This window comes from Papio anubis, chromosome 10 (genome assembly GCF_008728515.1).
Source record: "Papio anubis isolate 15944 chromosome 10, Panubis1.0, whole genome shotgun sequence".
Lineage (NCBI taxonomy): Eukaryota > Metazoa > Chordata > Mammalia > Primates > Cercopithecidae > Papio > Papio anubis.
Window position 1 is genome coordinate 84979916 of NC_044985.1, and position 19626 is coordinate 84999541.

Genomic DNA, 19626 nt, shown 5'->3' on the forward strand with positions numbered 1-19626 from the left:
GTGGCATGCACCTGTAGTCCTAGCTATTAGGGAGTCTGAAGTAGGAGGATTGCTTAAGCCCAGAAGTTTGAGGCTGTAGTGAGCTACAATTGCATTACTGCAGTCTAGCCTGGGCAACAGAGCAAGATCCTGTCTCTAACAAAAAGAGACAATTTCAGGAAGTGATCCCTGCCATGAACAAATTAAAACAGGATAATGATAGCTTCTTGGTGCAGGTAGTATTTCAGGTGAGACTAAGTGGTAAGAAGAAAACAGACACAGGAAGATTTGGGAATAGAGAGCAGGTGCAAAGCAAGATGCAGGGATTGAGAGCAGGTAGGGGCCTGTATCCCTTCCCTGAAAAATAGTGAGGATAAGGATGAGGGGATGAGGGTAGTCATACTAATACTAAAAATGATGATCAGCAGAACAGTGTAGCCAGTGTTCTAAGTGCTTGACCCAATATACATCCTTTGATGCTCTCAGCAACCCCTAAGATGGGGACTGTTACGGTTCCTCTTTTAGAGCTGGGAAAACCGAGGTATGCAGCAGTGAGTAACCAGCCTAAGAGCACACAATGAATGAGTGATGGAGCCACAATTTAAAACTGAATCTGTTTTCAGAACCTGTGCTTGCTTCCAGTGATATGCATTGCCCGCCCTGAGAACGTTCTGCTAAATGCTATATGTCCTGCAAGTGCAGGCTCAAATGCTACCACCTGCATGAAGCCTTTTCTCTCCCTCCCAACTAGGAGTGCATTCTCCTCTGAACTTGCAGCGGAACCTTGACCTTTCATTTGGTGTCGACCACATTCTGCCTTGTGTTATGAATATTGTGTATATGCCATCCTTGGTAAATGTTTTATATCTGCATTCTAAGTGTTTAACTTCAGGAATTGTGTCATGTTTATCTTTGTATCTCTCCCAAGGCTACAGATAGAGAGGGCATTGTTGGTATCTGTGGCATCTGCTGCATATTTGTTGATCTAAGACCTGGTACATGGTACCTGGTGTCTTTTCTAAGACCTGGTGTGTGGTTTCTACCTCCTGATTGAAAAAAGTTTCTTCTCTGGGCCAGGCACAGTGGCTCATGCCTGTAATCCCAGCACTTTGGGAGGCTGAGGTGGGCGGATCACCTGAGGTCAGGGGTTTGAGACCAGCCAGGGCAAGCAATATGGTGAAACCCTGTCTTTACTAATTAGCCGAGTGTGGTGGCAGGCACCTGTAATCCCAGCTACTTGGGAGGCTGAGGCATGAGAATCACTTGAATTCAAGTGGAGGCTGCAGTGAGCTGAGATTGTTCCACTGCACTCCAGCCTGGGTGACAGAGTGAGACTCTGTTAAAAAAAAATTGTTTTCTTTTTTGTTGCAGAGAGGAAGACATCTTATCCATCCTCACTGCTGTCAACGATGATGTGAGTCGACGAGTGGACAAACAGGGAACAAAGAAACAGATGCCCCAGCCTGCTTTCACACTAAGGAAAAAACTAGTATTCCCTGTGCCCCTGGATGCACTTTCATTATAGCAGAGAGTTTTTGTTGGTTCTTAGACTTCAAATGAATCATTGTCTGTATCCTCCAGCCTCCTGCCCAGCACAGGAATCAGTGGTCTCCACTTGGCATTCTAGAAACAGGAAACACCCTATTTTCTGACACAGTCAATTCCAATTTTCTTTTTCTTTTGACAAGTCTAAATGTTAGAAAACACTCTTTTTTTTGGAGACAGTCTCATTCTGTCACCCAGACTGGAGTGCAGGGGGGCAATCTCGGCTCTCTGTAGTCTCGACCTCCCGGGCTCAAGCTATCCTCCCTCCTCAGCTTCCCAAGTAGCTGGGACCACAGGTGTGTACCACCATGCCTGGATATTTTTTATTCTTTATTTTTTGTAGAGACGGAGGGATCTCACTTTGTTGCACAGGCTGGTCTCAAACTCCTGGACTCAAGTGATCCTCCCACCTCTGTCCGCAAAATACTGGGATTATAGGCACGAGCCACCACGCCTGGCCAGAAAACTTTCCTTATTGAAGACTTGGACTGTAGCCTTGGTTTTGGATGTGTACCCTGAAGAGAGAGTAATTGACCTTGGTTTGTGCAGGTACTTTTTTTTTTTTTGAGACAGAGTCGCTCCGTCACCTGGGCTGGAGTGCAGTGGTGGGATCACTGTTCACTGCAGCCTTGACCTCCCAGGTTCAAGCGATCCTCCCACCTCAGCCTCCCAAGTAGCTGAGACTACAGGTGTGTGTCCATGCACAGCTAACTTTTGTATTTTAATGTAGAGATGGGGTTTCACTATGTTGTCCAAGCTGGTCTCAAACTCCTGGGCTCAAGTGATCCTCCCACCTCAGCTTCTCAAAGTTCTGGGACTATACGTGTGAAATACTGTGTCTGACCTGGGGACCAGGGACATTTTAAGATTCCCTGGTGTTCAAAGAACCACGTTCTTAGGCTAGACTGAGCTTAGATTGCCTCTCTAGACAACTACCCCTTAGTTATAATTCTGTGTCCCCTCTGCATGGCCTTGAACATTGGACAATGAGGTTACAGTCCAGCCACCCTCTCTCTACTCTCCCCCTTCCTAAGACTTCTCTTCTGCATATCTAGTGAGGTGAACATTTGGTCTATGCCAGGCCCATTTCCTGCTTTTGTGTAAGGAAGGTGCTCACATAGGAAGTTTTTATTTGGTTAGAGACAGGTTTCCCTGTAGGAAGATGATGGCTCATTTACACTCAGCTGCTCTGCAAGCAGAAACTTTATAACCTGATGTCATATTCCATGTTGGACTGGGTGCGGTGGCTCATGCCTGTAATCCCAGTACTTTGGGAGGCTGAGGCAGGCAGATCACTTGAGGTCAGGAGTTCAATACCAGCCTGGCCAATACGGCGAAACCTCTTCACTACTAAAAACACAAAAATTAGCCAGGCGTGGTGGCGGGCACCTGTAATCCCAGCTACTTGGGAGGCTGAGGCAAGAGAATCTCTTGAATCTGGGAGGCAGAGGCTGCGGTGAGCCAAGATCACACAACTGCACTCCAGCTTGAGCAACAGGGCGAGACCTTGTTTAAAAAAAAAAAAAAAATCAATGTTGGGGTTTCAGGTGCCATTGACAGAACACCCAATTCAAATTGACTGAAGCAAAGAAGGGAATTTATTGCCTCTTTCACATGGAAACCCAGGAGTGGATAACACTGGCTTCAGGCAAAGCTTGAATCAGGACTCAATCTACAGGCCAGCATCTTTCTGTTGGCCGGATGTCCTCAGGGTTGGCAACTGCAGTGTAGACTGCAGTGGACAGTCCCCACCTTGTCACTACTACTACACTTTGCTCCTCTGGCCTGAGGGATGAGGAGAGACGCTGTGTCAGAGACTGAAGCTGTTCTCAGGATCACTGGGCTCTTCTTGGCAGAGGGGATGTCTGGCTTGCCTGAAGGGAGTGGCTCTGTAAGGACGCCTTGATGCTTTCTTCATTGAGATTTTGAATATTTTTATGTACTTGAGTTTTTTTTTTTCAATTTCTAGAGGAAGTTTTCTTTGTTAATTCCTGGAACTGTATTTTGAACCCTTGAAGGTGAGCCCTCATAGGGAGATCCAAAGTCCTGTGGTTAACGCCTTTGTTTATAGACGAGGCAGCTAAGTCCTGGGGATGTGAACAACCTGCTGGCAGACCTCATTTACTGGATTTTCCTTCAGCCAGGTGAACTGGAATGGCTTGGGGCGTGGAAGGGCATTAGGAGTGTTTCATTTGATATGTGAATGCTCATAAAAAAATGTCAAGGAATGAAGAAAAACAATTCTCAGTGGTGCCTGCATTTATAATTATTTATGTGAAAGTCAAATTCATGTACAGTACATTTGTTATAAGAATATTCACAAGAACACTGTTCTGATGTCTCTGATTGTCACGTGGATTTGAATGTAGCTTGACAGAGGGAATGTCTAATCCATATTGACAGGGCAGGAGCACCGTCATCTCATCTCAGACAAACACCGCCACTTTAAGTTCCAGTTCCCTTTCTAGCCTCATGCATTTCAAGGAAATCACTTCCCTTCCAACAGCAAGCAGCCAGAAAGAGAAGAGAGTAAAATACAGATAAGACAGCTCTGGCACAGAGGGAGGTTAGGGGGTGGGGGAAGTCTCTTGGGTAACTGCCAAACTTTGCCCTTATACAATAGGTTCCAGTAAAACAATGGGCCTTAATAAGCACATTCCTTTTCCTTCAGGTACACTAAGATAGGGAAGCTAAAAGCAGACTGGAGGGGGGCAGGGTATACCTACAGCTGCAGAAAGATTGTATGGGAACGGACACACTCTTCCTCCCAGATAAGCACAACAAAGAGATACAAAAACAATCCAAGCCTCTGATAAACTCTCCCACCCTAAATCCTTAAAAACTCTTAGTCTGTAAGTGAGTGGGCTCTGACCTAACTCTGCCAGAAGCCCCTTTCAAATTTGCTTTCTCTAAAATAAACCTGTCCTTGACTGTCAAGCCACCTTTCATGTTTCTTTCCTCTTTCTTTAATTCTTACACATGTGTCAGGATGATCTCCCAAAACCGTGTTCATAACAGTCAGGGCTAAAAGCTAGTGGTCACAGTCTTTGTCCATTTGGCAGAACTGACATGTGAAGGCAAGCGAAGGATGGTGAGGTACTGAGGAAAGAGCAAAGGATCTGGAGATCAAAGCCCTGTATTTCCATATTGTCCTGTGATTCCTTTGCTCAGAGACACTAACTAAATCAAGCTAGCTTTTTTCAGCCTTGTCTGTAAAGTAGAGAAAAACATTAGCTGTTGAGAAGACGAAAAAGAATGTGTATGTGTGCATCTATTCAAATCTAACTGTGATGAGGTGCATATAAAGGCCTTTAGGTGGTAGTCTTCTAGTTGTAACTGCAACAGAAATAGCAGGACTTAAGTTCCTTTGTGCATAATTCCAGCTGACTTTATTAGCAGCAACTCAGCTCTAGCAGTACCCCTGACATACTCTGAGTAAGACCTAATTCTTCCCTCACTGGCTCGTGATGTCCACAGCAGAAGGTGGCCAGCTCTTGGCTGTGAGTTCAGTTGAACAAAACGCTGTTGATAAAACTTCCTATCAGGCCCCTGAGCCCAAGTTAAGCCATCATATCCCTTGTGACCTGCACGTATACATCCAGGTGGCCTGAAGTAACTGAAGAATCACAAAAGAAGTGAAAATGGCCTGTTCCTGCCTTAACTGATGAGATTACCTTGTGAAATTCCTTCTCCTGGTTCTTCCTGGCTCAAAAACTCGCCCGTTGAGCACCTTCTGACCCCCACCCCTGCCAGCCAAAGAACAACCCCCTTTGACTGTAATCTTCCACTACCTACCCAAATCCTATAAAATGGCCCCACCCCTATCTCCTTTTGCTGACTCTCTCTTCGGACTCAGCCCGCCTGCACCCAGGTGATTAAAAAGCTTTATTGCTCACACAAAGCCTATTTGGCGGTCTCTTCACACGGACGTGAGTGAAACCTCCTTCATCAGGAACATTTGGGGTTTGATGTTTAAGTTTTGAGCCTCTGGTGTATTTCCTATTTCTGTTTTGCTAGAACTTAGTGCTTGTGTAAGGTTAAATTCTAGAATCAGGAAACGTTGTTTTTAGAGGCCTCCAGCAAGCACTTCAGAGGTCCCTGGGCGTTTACAGCTGTGAGTCGTCGATCTATCCAGACACCAGAACATAGTCATCCTTGGCTCATTCCTCCTCAGTGGGAGGTGTGCACAGTTGGTAGAGTGTTACCTCCAAGATTTTGTGAAACATTATGCTTGTCTGTATTTGTGTGTGCATGTCTGTGTGAATTTTGAGTTCAGGAATAACAGGTGATTTGATCACAGCTATTTGACAGTGGTGATAGTCATTGTATGCCAAGACGTTTATGAAGGGAATAGGTAGATTGAGTGAGGTTCCTATATATTTTGCCTAGTTGTACTCACCTACAAGAGCTGTAATTAAATGTTTCTCTCTTTCCCCTTCTTCCTCTCTTTTATTCATTTTTATTTATTTATTTATTTTTTTTACGAAGTCTTGCTCTCTCACCCAGGCTAGAGTGTGGTGGCACGATCTTGGCTCACTGCAACCTTCGTCTCCTGGGTTCAAGCGATTCTCCTGCCTCAGCCTCCTGAGTAGCTGGGATTACAGGTGTGCACCATCACACCTGGCTAATTTTCATATTTCTAGTAGAAACAGAGTTTTGTCATGTTGGCCAGGCTGGTCTCGAACTCCTGACCTCAAGTGATCTGCCCGCTTTGGCCTCCCAACGGAATGAGCCATCATGTCTGGCCTCATTTATTCTTTCTTTCATAGAAGTTTGGATACTGCCAAACAAAATTAAAGACATGAAAAACCAATTGTTATTACAAATGTTACAATTATTTAACCACTGGTGTTTATTTTTATTAGAGCCATAGCACCTACTGGCCTCTGCTTCAGGGATTCACAATGGTGGTGGGCAGGTTGGATATCACAGGGCTTACCCCTAGCAATGCATTCTATTCCGCCTATGCCCAGGTGGTGTTAAACATGTAAGCATCCAGTACACTGCGGTACCGACCCATCAGAACAGACGCTGACTGGTACAACACAATGGTGAATGTTGCTGAATAGCAACCCTTAATCAATAATGATCAAATCTCCATGGAGGTAAACTAAACTAGAGGTTTACCTCAAACAGGTAATTTTTGTGCCATACATGATTCACAGAACCTTCCAGATCTGATGCTTTCTGAGTGACCTGGTCAACTTGTTCTCAACCTGGAATTCTTGGACCCTTAGATGTTTGTAAATTTGTTCTCAGAGCCTCTGAGCTCTCCACCTTCATTTTTAAGTGCTTTAATTTTTTTTTGGTGATAATCTTTAAAACTTCACAGATGTGTGTCCTGGCTCTTCCGGGCGACTGCTTCATATTTGAGTACTGCCACACAATGACTGCTCATGTTCTGGGGCCTGCCTACAGAAAGGGACGAACTTTACCTTGGACTTTTTAATGTAGTGTGGATGTGCGTCTGTAGCTAGAGGTCTTCAGGTGCCAGTGGTTAATCTGTTTGAAGCTTGCTTTATTCCAACCTCTCATTCCATAACAGACTCCTCCTCCACCATCCCTCACCTCTGCTGAACCCTTCTAGCAGAGGGAACTCACCACAAGTGGGGACATGGATTTGGGAGCTTGAAAGGACCCCAGTGACCCTGCAGTCCAGCCCTTAGAGTGCTAAGTGACTTACTGAAGCCTCGAAGCCATTCCTGGAGGATTTGCAATTCTTTTTATTTTTATTTTTATTTTTATTTTTTTATACTTTAAGTTCTAGGGTACATGTGCATAATGTGCAGGTTTGTTACATATGTATACGTGTTCCACGTTGGCATGCTGCACCCATCAACTCCTCAGCACCCATCAACTCGTCATTTACATCAGGTATACATCAGGTATAACTCCCAATGCAATCCCTCCCCCCTCCCCCCTCCCCTTGATAGGCCCTGGTGTATGATGTTCCCCTTCCCGAGTCCAAGTGATCTCATTGTTCAGTTCCCACCTATGAGTGAGAACATGCGGTGTTTGGTTTTCTCTTCTTGTGATAGTTTGCTGAGAATGATGGTTTCCAGCTGCATCCATGTCCCTACAAAGGACACAAACTCATCCCTTTTTATGGCTGCATAGTATTCCATGGTGTATATGTGCCACATTTTCTTAATCCAGTCTGTCACTGATGGACATTTGGGTTGATTCCAAGTCTTTACTATTGTGAATAGTGCCGCAATAAACATACGTGTGCATGTGTCTTTATAGCAGCATGATTAAGAACTCAAACAAATTTACAAGAAAAAAAAAAAAACAACCCCATCAAAAAGTGGGCAAAGGATATGAACAGACATTTCTCAAAAGAAGACATTCATACAGCCAACAGACACATGAAAAAATGCTCATCATCACTGGCCGTCAGAGAAATGCAAATCAAAACCACAATGAGATACCATCTCACACCAGTTAGAATGGCAATCATTAAAAAGTCAGGAAACAACAGGTGCTGGAGAGGATGTGGAGAAATAGGAACACTTTTACACTGTTGGTGGGATTGTAAACTAATTCAACCATTATGGAAAACAGTATGGAGATTCCTCAAGGATCTAGAACTAGAAGTACCATATGACCCAGCCATCCCATTACTGGGTATATACCCAAAGGATTTGCAATTCTTCGTATCTCTGGATTTGCCGCCCTGTCCCTCCAAGTCACTTGGTTTCACTTTGGACAGCTTTAATTATTCTCTTCTCTGTTCTCTGTTTCTGCCTCCTTAGAAGCTATTTAAAACCACTCGTTTTCATTCTAAACTCCGGAGCCACACCAAACAAGTGTAACTGTCCCCTGGTGAGATTTGCATTGTATGTGACAAATCATTTAACTTCTTTCTGGTAGGGTTTCAGTTTTGTCGGAAGTCTGCAGTTTGCTCTTAAGGATGTGATAAGAATGTAGCAACACATTTGTATCTTTGAATTTTGAATAGGAACCAAATTTTAAAATTTAGTTTAGTTTAGTTTAGTTTTGTTTGAGACACAGTCTCACTGTGTCACCCAGGCTGGAGTGCAGTGATACCATGTTGGCTAACTGCAACCTCTGCCTCCTGTGCTCAGGTGATCCTCCCCCCTGAACCTCCTGAGTAGCAGCTGGGGCTACAGGCAGGTGTTTTTTAAAAATGGAATTCTTTTTTTTTTTTTTTTGAGACGGAGTCTCGCTCTGTCACCCAGGCTGGAGTGCGGTGGCCGGATCTCTGCTCACTGCAAGCTCCGCCTCCCGGGTTTATGCCATTCTCCTGGCTCAGCCTCCCGAGTAGCTGGGACTACAGGCGCTCGCCACCTCGCCCGGCTAGTTTTTTGTACTTTTTAGTAGAGACGGAGTTTCACCGTGTTAGCCAGGATGGTCTCGATCTCCTGACCTCGTGATCCGCCGGTCTCGGCCTCCCAAAGTGCTGGGATTACAGGCTTGAGCCACCGTGCCCGGCCAAAAATGGAATTCTTAATACATTAAAAAAATGAAATCCCTTTAAAAAAGCACTAGAGGAAATTCTGTGTTTAAAGATTTACTTACTTGGTAATGCAAACAGCTGTTTATTTCCTAACATAACTTTTGCAAATCTGAATTTTTATAAAAAGATTTTTAAATTAAAAATTTTAAATTATACTAAGTTTTACTTTTTAAGTAATTTTGAGTAGGTAATATTTTTATAAAGACATTTGTATGGTTCGAAGATAAGAAAATATATGAAAGGTGTTCAAGAAGAGTTTTGCCCCCAATTCTGTCCACTGTATACCCAGTCCTCCCCACTTCTACATACATATTTCAGATAGGTATTTCTCAAAAGAAAGAACTTATGCTGTGAAACTTATATGTCTACTTAGGTCTCATTTTAAGTGATTCTGTAAAATGGCTGGGAGATACTGGTGAAATTCTAGAATGGAAATAACTTTGTGAGATTTTGAGCTGAGTACTTGTAAATAGTAGAAATGGACTTACTAATAAATAAAGGAATTTTATTTTATAACTTTTTTCTGATTACATAGTAATGTATGTTCATTATGAAATATTTGGGAAATACAAAAACACATAAAGAAAAGAGGATATTTATTTATAATTCCATTTTGCTATGTATTTTCCCATTATTCACTCTGCGTTTGTCCCAGGTTTTCCCCGCGCTGTTTCAATGAGTGTATCCTCCATGTCCCCGCAATCATGCATCCAGTAAACTCCGCCATTACTACCATCTGTACTTTCACTCACGGTTCAGTTCCAAGCATCTCCCTCTCTGACATCCACCTCACATCATTCCATCTTGCTTCTTCTGGGACCTTCCCTTCAAGGATCTTCAGTGCCACCGGGGCTTCCAGTTAGGTTGATTGACCCTATCTATCGTCTTCCCGATATCAGCACCACCCCCCACTCACTCTTCACGCAGCTTAGAGTCCACATGTCTTTGTTAAAGTCTCCTGTACGCACCAGCACCCTTGCCTTTCCCTCAGTTCCACTGAGGTGGCAGAATCCCAACTCTGGCTAATCGCATAAATCTGTGTCCTCCAAATTTGTACTGGAATTCCAGGATGTGGCTGGGGTAAAAACCTTCCATGTTGCAGACAGGTCTTGTTTCAAACCAATGACCACAAATCTCCAATGAGCTTTCAGGAGTTTCGGCAATGCTGTGACATTTCCCTGGTTGTATCACCCTTTTGCACTCTCTGTCTGTTTTACTGATCATAGAATTCTCTATGATCTCAACCTAAAGGGTTAGAGATATTTCCCGAGAAGCCCCACCTTTTCCCTTGATAACCCACTATGGGAACTGTCATTTGTGAATTTAAGAAGAAACACTTGCTTCTTGACTTTTAAAACACCAAAAACAATATTAAAAAATTGAAGGATGAGGCTGGGGTGCGGTGGCTCATGCCTGTAATCCCAGCACTTTGGGAGGCTGAGGCGGGCGGATCACTTGAGGTCAGGAGTTCAAGACTAGTCTGGTCAACTTGGTGAAACCTGTCTCTACTAAAAAAAATTAGCTGGGCATGGTGGCACGCACCTGTGATGTTAGCTACACGGGAGGCTGGGGCATGAGAATTACTTGACTCTGGGAGGTGGAGGTTGCAGTGAGCCAATATCATGCCACTGCACTCCAGCCTGGGTGACAGAACGAGACTTTGTCTCAAAACAAAAACAAAAACAAAACCTGAGGGATGAGCCACAAACTGGGAAATGATATCTGCCATGTTGTATAACTTATAAAGGAGATGTGCATACGTATACTATATATATAATCTTCTACCAATCCATAACATATTAAACAATCCAATCTAGATGGGTAAACATATAAACTAGTTCAAAGATGAGCAAAAAATATGAACCAGTAATTAAAAGGAAATACCAATGAGCAATAAACATCTGAAAACATAACCATTCTCTTTGGTCATCAGAGAATTTGAAAAATACAGCCACAGTGAGATAGCATTTTATGTCCATCATATTATCAATATTTAAAACTCTGTCAGTACTAAGTATGGGTGAAGATATGGAGTGAAGGGAACTCTGTTACATAGATCTAGGAAATGTAAATTGACACAATCATTTTAGAGAGCAATTTGCAATATTTATAAATGTTGGAAATTTGCACACAGTAAAATCTAGCAAATCTATTTTTGGATCTATGTCCCAAAATAAACTTAAAAACATTGTTTTGTAGAGACAGGGTCTTGTTACATTGTGCAGGAAGGTCTTGAACTGGCCTCAAGCAATCTTCCTGTCTCAGCCTCCCAAAGTATTGAAATTATAGGCGTGAGCCACCACGCCTGGCCCCAAAAGAAATTTTGCACATGTACCAGGAGATAAGGAGGAGTGTTAGTTTTCTGAGCAACACTGTAAGAGCACAAAGAAATAAAATAAAAAGAAGCAACACATACAATCTATAGATTCATCAGGAGCATAGATAAATTGTGGTATAGTCGTATAAAGGAATACTATCAAGTAGTGAAACAAAATTAGCTAGAATTATTAGGTTGAACCGTATGAAATTGCCATTCTTATAGATCAGAAACAACCAAATATTGGCATTTCATACAGTTTAAATATATGTATCAGTAACATAATGATGAGCAAATAATATATATAATAAGATGATTTATAGAATGTTAAAACACACATAAGAGTCTTTTATGTTGCTTATAAATTCATATGTATATTGTACAAATATACAGATGCATGGGGGTGATGAGGAGTTTAGAGTAGTAGTTGTCTGGGATGGGCTTGGGGCTTGGGGAGAGAGGGAGGAACATGCCAATGGGGAGGAATTACAGGGGCTTCAAATGCATCAGTCATGTTTTATATCTTCAACTGAGTGCTGGATGTGGGGGCTATTCTCTTTTTTCTTTAATCCTTTTTGCATTTCAGTGCTGATTAATGGAATTTAGCCACCACATTGGGTGATTTTTTGGCTTGTTGAATACTTGGCCAGGTTTGCAGGGAAGCTTTGCCCTCTTGGGCAGAGTATGTTTTTCCAATCTAGTACCCGTCTGTGTTTTTGGTGGTGATTTCTGTGGCTATAATTAATATAATCAGTGTGGCCAAAGCAAGGATAAGGGGTATTGACTCACTTTTTATTGCCCTGAGCCATCCCTGTTGCAAAATAATGATCTGGATATATTCTCCAGAACAGGAAGCAAACTGCAGATGGGAAACATGGGAAACTCCCTTAAGACACTTCTTTTTTTTTTTTTTTTGAGACAGAGTCTGGCTCTGTTGCCCAGGCTGGAGTGCAGTGGCACGATCTCAGCTCACTGCAAGCTCCACCTTCCGGGTTCACGCCATTCTCCTGCCTCAGCCTCCCAAGTAGCTGGGACTACAGGCACCGGCCACTACGCCAGGCTAATTTTTTTTTTTTTTTTTTGTATTTTTAGTAGAGACGGAGTTTCACCGTATTAGCCAGGATGGTCTCTATCTCCTCACCTCGTGATCCGCCCGCCTCGGCCTCCCAAAGTGTCGGGATTACAGGCTTGAGTCACCGTGCCCGGCCCCTAAACCGGTATCTAACAAATCAGTGTAAGTCAAGGGGTTCATCTACAGAGTCAGTCATCTTCACCATGACACCCACAACGCACACATTGCTGCTGGCATTCCTCCACTCAGAATGTACAATTAGACGCTCAGCACTCTATTGGATCAGGCTGCTATTTCACCATTTGAAGAACCTTCAAAAAGATCTTTAGAGGCAGGGCATGGTGGCTCACACCTGTAATCCCAGCACTTTGGAAGGCTGAGGCAGGCAGATTACTTGAGGCCAGGAGTATGAGACCAGTCTGGCCAACACGGTGAAACCCTGTCTCTACTAAAAATACAAAAATTAGCCAGGTGTGGTGATGTACACCTGTAGTCCTAGCCACTTGGGAGGCTGAGGCACAAGAATTGTTTGAACCTGAAAGGTGGAGGTTGCAGTGAGCCGAGGTTGTGCCAGTGACACTACACTCCAATCTGGGTGACATGGCGAGACTCCCTCTAAAAAAAAAAAAATCCATAGAAACTTCAGAAGGATCCTTCCACTAGGGCAGAAGGGATCAGAGAGTGAGAATCTTCACCCCTACCACTCATGCCTTTCTGAAGGCTCAGTCTGGCCACACTGCAAGGGGACAGTGAGCCAGTTTTGGCCTGGGGCTTCTTGCTGCTGCCAAATTAACAACTCCAGCCCTTGGGTTTAGCCACCTGCTGCTGCTAAAAATGATGATGAGAGTGACGGAGAGGTGTTTTAGTTCCCATTTTAGAGATCAGAAAATCAAGGCCCAGAGAAGCTAAGTAGCTTTGGAGATACGAGCCACAGTCTCTCCACTTGAGTTACCATCTTGAAACATCAAGGATAAGTCAACTTTATCAACAGTTTCAGGCCTGTGAGAAATGGGCTTGGTTTATCTTGAAGATTGTAAACAAATAAAAAAATAGACTACTCCATTACTGATGAGAAATGTGAGTCATTCTGCCAGGAATTGAAAGTACAGCTGCCCATAAAAAAGTTATGCCGGTGTTCAGACTCTTCAGGTCCCTGCGTGTGACAAACCACTCAATCAGAGTTCCCCTTTTATTTCTCTTTGTGCTCAGTAGGATGTTGAAATTTCTGGAAAAGACAATGGAAATCAGGGGCAGGAAGAGAACAGTGTGGGGTGCTAAACAGACTCAGATCTCAGCAACCTTCCTGCCCACTGCCATCTCTGCACAGACACCTCGACCCCCACGCACAGGTGGAGCAGCATTTCCTAGTTCTTTCCAGAGGCTTCCTTCTGCCTGCCCTCCAGCCACATCGCCTGAGATTGACCACGCCCTACAGCAAGACGGAAACTTCCCTTCACAGCACCACCTTGTGATACTGGAGCAACAAAGTTGAGACTTCTGAATTTAGCACTCTTCTGCTCCCCTACTGTTTCACGTATACCTGTGTCATCTTTCTTGTTTCATTGTAAACATACTTATAAAATTCCCATTTTCTTTATTTAGAAATAGAACTACAACTAGATGGTTAAACAATTTAAACAGTACAAAACGGTCCATGGGGAAAAGTGAATTTCACACTGTCCCCCAAACCTTCAGTTCCTTTTATGGAGATAATTATTGTTTCTAATGTTTTGAATATTCTTTCAGAGATATTTTATTCTTATATAAGCATACGTGTATGTGTGTCCTTCCCTCATTTTTCCCCCACGAATACTAGCAGACTGTTTTGCACCTTGGTTAGCTCATTTAACATATCTTGGAGACTGTTCTGTATCAGAACATATAGAGCTGCTTGATCCTTTTCATGACTGCTACAGCGCCATTGAATGTATGGATCATGAGTGCTCTAAGTAGCGCCTTAGTGATGGGCATTTAGGGATCACAAACTTCATAAGGGCAGAAACAATATCTTACCCATTCTCTGTTTCTGATATGGTTTGGATGTGTGGTGCTGCCCAAATCACATGTCAAGGTGATCCCCAGTGTCAGAGGTGGAGCCTGGTGGAGGTGATTGGATCATGGGGATGGATCCTTCATGAATGGGTGAGCACCATCCCTTTGGTGCTGTTCTTGTGATAGAGTTCTCATGAGATCTGGTTTTTTAAAAGTGTGTGGCACCTCCGCACTCTCTTGGTCCTGCTCCTGCCATGTAAGATGCCTGCCCTTGCTTTGCCTTCTGCCATGAATAAAAGCTCTCTGAGGCTTCCCCAGAAGCAGATGCCACTATGCTTCCTATACAGCCTGTGGAACTGTGAGCCAATTAAACCTCTTTTCTTTATAAATTATCCAGTCTTCGGTATTTCTTTATAACAGTGTGAGGATGAGCTAATACAGTTTCCTACATGTAACCTAAGGCAATGCTTTGCACAAAGGGATGAGCCAGATTGCTTAGTAATTAAAATGCAAATACAAACCACAAGCATATCCATTCATGAATTGGGGGACAGCTTTTATTTGATTCTGAGTTCTGATAGCTGCTGCTTTGCTTCGTTAAAAATGTGCTAGTTCTCATTCAACTTCCTATCAGTCACACCACCAACCAACATGTACAATATGTACTACTTGCCAGGTTGGAAGGAAACTTACGGATGCAAGAAATGTCCCTCCCTTCTAGGAAATGATAATCTGCTTTGGGAGAGAAGGCAGGTACTTTTTGGCAAAAGTGACACAATAAAATAATAAAAAAAAAAAGATGGATTTTTTTTTTCTTTTTTGAGATAGAGTCTCGCTCTGTCACCCAGGCTGGAGTGCAGTGGCGTGATATTGACTCACTGCAATCCCTGTCTCCCCGGTTCAAGCGATTCTCCTGCCTCAGCCTCCTGAGTAGCTGGGACTACAGGTGCACGTCACCACACCAGGCTAATTTTTTGTATTTTTAGTAGAGATGGGGTTTCACTGTGTTAGCCAGGATGGTCTCCATCTCCTGACCTCATGATCTGCCTGCCTAGGCCTCCCAAAGTGCTGGGATTACAGGCGTGAGCCACTGAACCGAGCGAAAAGATAATTTTTAAAAAAGGTATTAGGATAATCAGGTCCTCCCACAAGAAAGTAAAGTTAGAAGCCCACCTCAGACCATGCATACCAGCACAAAAAAGCCAAATGGCTTAAAGATATAAACGTTAAAACAAGACTAGAAAGGCATTAAAAGAACATATAGAAAATACAGCACCAGCAAAAATTTCCCTACGCAAGATGTAAAAGCCAGAAGTCATAAAGGAAAAGGTTGATAAATTAGAATAGATAAAAATGTAAAACTTTTGTATAATATAAGACACGAAGAATGCATTTAAAGACATACAATGAAGGTTAGGAAGATGAAGATGTTTTGGAGATGAGTGCCGGTTACACATCAGTATTAATGTACTTAATGTTACTGAACTGTACACTTAAGGTGATGAAAATGGTAACTTTTATGTTATGCATATTTTATCACATAAAAAAAGACATGAAATGAATCAGGGGAAAACGTTTGCTACATAACTAAGAACGAAGGCCCTTAATAAAATCTGTAAAACTACACATACTTTTAGGAATGAATCAACAAAGAATTTCTATGAATTATAAAAAAGTGACAATCCAACTAAAAAATGAATAAGGGATATGAGCAAGTGTTGTACAGAAGAAATAAAAATAGGCAACAAAGTTATGAAAAAATATTCAATCTCCTTAGTAACTGCACAAAATAAACTAAAACAATGAGACGCTACCCCTAAGATTAATACATGTTAAAGAAAAATGGTTGGTGAGGGTGTGGGGAAGTGGGCACTTTCACCTACTTTTGGAAATATAAATTGGTGCAACCTTATAGGGAGAGCAATTTCACAACATTTTTCAAAGACTTAAATGCACAACCCTATGGCAGAACGATTTATTCCTCTTCCAGGAGTTTTTTTCTTTCAAAAACAGTCATGTGGATGAAAAACACATGTTCATTACTGCACAGTGTGTAACAGTCGAACACTGGAAACTGTAATACTCACTTTCCCTTCAATAGGGGAATGGTTAAATAAATTTTGCAAGCTATCTGATAGATACTCAGCATGAGCTAAAGTTAGGGTCCAGTTAGAGATGGAAACCACACCAGTAATTTGAAAGGGAAAATGTAATAGGAAGAATTATTAACTAGTGAAAGGAGGCTAACTGCTAAAGGTACAAGAGCACTCAAGCTGTCTGCAGTCAGCAAGCCCCGGCTGGTGAGCAGGAAGCTGCCCGCTGGGAGGCTGCCAAAGTTCCCTGAAGGTGAGCACCACTGGGTGTTGTTCTACAAGCTGCTGGCAGTCATGGCATTAAGAGCAGGAAGAAAAGCACCAGAACCCGGAAGAGAAACCCAGTCCTCTGCTAGGCCTTGCACCGTCCCTCTGGTGCCCTCTACTGACAAAGCCTAAAATTGTGCCACCTGGCAAAGGAGATCTTTTTATGGGATGTAGCTCGGTGTCACCAAACAGAACAGGGTGGACTTGGAGCTCAGATGCGACACAATGATTGATACTGGCACAGTATACTTACCCTGCTTTTGTAAACAAAATGGTATATGTGATGTCTTTCTTTCTCTCTATATATGTAAAACAATATTCGTTCCTAGTTATTATGTATTTATGTCTTTACTCTGCATGCCAGGAGCTAAGTATTTTGCATGTATTAACTCATTTCGTTCTCATAATAACCTTCACATGCAGGAATCACTATAGCTACTTTATGAATGAGTCGAGGAAGGCACTGAGACGTTAAGTAACTTGCCCAAGGTCATGCAGCTAGTAAGTGGCGGAGCAAGAATTACTATGGCTTTATAAGCCTAGAAAAAAGTCTGAAAGAATAAAAATGTCAACAGTGGGGACCTCAAGGAGGCATTGAAGAGGCCATGAGAGAGGTTTTCACTTTGTAAAAAATCAGTCCTTCAAATAAATAAATACAGTGAGGCTTCCCCAGAAGCAGATGTCACTATGCTTCCTGTACAGCCTGTGAAACTGTGAGCCAGTTAAACCTCTTCTCTTTATAAATTATCCAGTCTTCGGTATTTCTTTATAACAGTGTGAGGATGAGCTAATACAGTTTCCTACACTGCAACCTAAGGCAATGCTTTGCACAAAGGGATGAACCAGATTGCTTAGTAATTAAAACGCAAATACAAACCACAAGCATATCCATTCATGAATTGGGGGACTGCTTTGTGTGTATGGATAAGGTATTTTTTTTTAAAAATTATTTTTCAAAGAAGACAATAAACTAGTTAATAAACGACAACTCACAGTGCCAGGCAGTGAGAAACAAGTGTCTGATAAACAGTGGAGAATGTGAGCACTCTCTGCAGTGGGTGGGAGGAGATGGGGAGGGCGTTCTCTGGGGAGTGGCAGTGGCTGGAGCAAAGGTTTGGAGGAGGTAAGTCATGTACTCTGAGCTTTCGGTTTCTGTTTCACCTTGTGTCTGAGCTGATCTGAAGTCGGGTTGTTCAGACTGAGCTTCCTGCCTGCCCGTACCCCTCCAACAGCTTCAGAAGAAGGTGACTGGTGGCTGCCTGAGGAATACCAGTGGGCAAGAGAATGAGCATTTCTGGAGCATGTGCTGTCTGTGAGATTAAGCACTACGTATATTGCTTTACTCACTCCCCACAGCAACCTTACCAAGCAGTTCTTTTCCACATGAAAAGATGGAGGCTGAGTGAAACAAAAGGAGTTGTTTAGATTCCTCAGTAAGTGAGAGGCAGAGCTGGGATTTGAATCCAGATCTGTCTGATATTGAAGTCTAGGCGGGTTCCACCTCTCCAGACTGCTTTCCAGGGAGTAAAGGACAGATCCTTTACCTTAGCTGGCTGCTTCTAGAAGTCTGACCCTGCTGGCTCAAAACGACTTTAGTTCCTTGCCCAGAGGCTGTGGACTGCAGGTCAAGACATCAGTAGAAGGAGGGCCCAGCTAGAGCGGCTGACACTGGCTTCTACTCACCGTCATTTCTCCTTCCTTCCAGGAGCAACCCCTGGGTGCGTCCACTTTCCGGGCACGTGAGGTTGGGCCTCGGCAGCCTGAGCCCTTGAGTTGGTCACTTGAACCTTGGGAATATTGAGGTAAGCCTGGAATTTCCAGAGGAGGTTTGGGGGAAAGAGAAGTGGTGAACACTATTACTGTGCCCTGTCTAGACACCAGTGGGCCGAGTGGAGCAGATGCCAGTTGGGACCTACCTGCCCTCTCTTTGGTTATTAATCCATTAATCCATTATTGTTCCCTGTACACTGGTATGAGTGGAAGGGGGAAATATTTAGCCAAGTTTTTGAGACCTGTACTCTGAGCTAAAATGCATTGTCTTCCTGTAGGGCGGGACCCCACAACTGTGGAGGAGCTGCAGGGGATACTGGGGAGTATGCAGACATTATGCACTAAACAAAAATGGCTCACATAGTGAAAAGTTATTCTTTTTTTTTTTTTTTTCTGAGAGGCGGTCTGCTCTATCGCCCAGCCAGAAGTGCAGTGGCGAGATCTCAGCTCACTGCAATCTCCGCCTCCTGGGTTTGAGTAATTCTCCCACCTCAGCTTCCTGAGTAGCTGGGACAACAGGCGTGTGCCACCGTGCCTGGCTAATTTTTGTATTTTTAGTAGAGACGGGGTTTCACCGTGTTAGCCAGGATGGTTTCGATTTCCTGACCTCATGATCCGCCCGCCTCGGCTTCCCAAAGTGCTGGGATTACAGGCGTGAGCCACCGCACCTGGCCAGTTATTCTTTATGATTCCCTTACCTTTTTTTTTTTTTTTTTTTGAGATGGAGTTTTGCTGTTGTTGCCCAGGCTGGAGTGCAATGGCAGGATCTTGGCTCACCGCAACCTCTGCTTCCCAGGTTAAAGCAATTCTGCTTCAATCTCCTGAGTAGCTGGGATTACAGGCATGCACCACCATGCCTGGCTAATTTTGGATTTTTAGTAGAGATGGGGTTTCTCCATGTTGGTCAAGCTGGTCTCAAACTCCAGACCTCAGGTGATCCGCCCACCTCGGCCTCCCAAAGTGCTGGAATTACAGGTGTGAGCCACCGCACCAGCCATTTTTTTTTCTTTTCTTCTTTTTTTTTTTTTTTTTTTTGAGATGGTGTCTTGCCCTGTCGCCCAGGCTGGAGTGCAGTGGCACGATCTTGGCTCACTGCAACCTCCGCCTCCTG

General features: G+C 43.4%; 2 protein-coding genes across 5 annotated transcripts in view; both read left to right on the forward strand.

Moving 5' to 3' along the window:
• Positions 1-3903, forward strand: part of CASP10 (caspase 10) — a 39155-nt gene extending 35252 nt beyond the window's left edge. The window contains exon 10 of the mRNA XM_017946777.3: positions 1351-3903. Within this exon, the coding sequence (XP_017802266.2) occupies positions 1351-1504 (154 nt within the window). The 3' untranslated portion in view covers positions 1505-3903. The remainder of the gene's footprint in view (positions 1-1350) is intronic.
• A 13974-nt stretch (positions 3904-17877) lies between these two features.
• The window catches only part of CASP8 (caspase 8), a 58492-nt gene continuing 56743 nt past the window's right edge, over positions 17878-19626 (forward strand). The window contains exons 1-2 of one of the 4 annotated variants that reach the window (XM_009182771.1): positions 17878-17989; positions 18451-18547. The gene's annotated coding sequence lies outside the window, so the exon portion shown is untranslated. Of the gene's footprint in view, positions 18179-18450; positions 18548-19626 lie in introns of all 4 variants that reach the window. The other 3 variants (XR_002516233.2, XM_009182772.2, XM_017946779.3) reach the window with 3 other exon arrangements.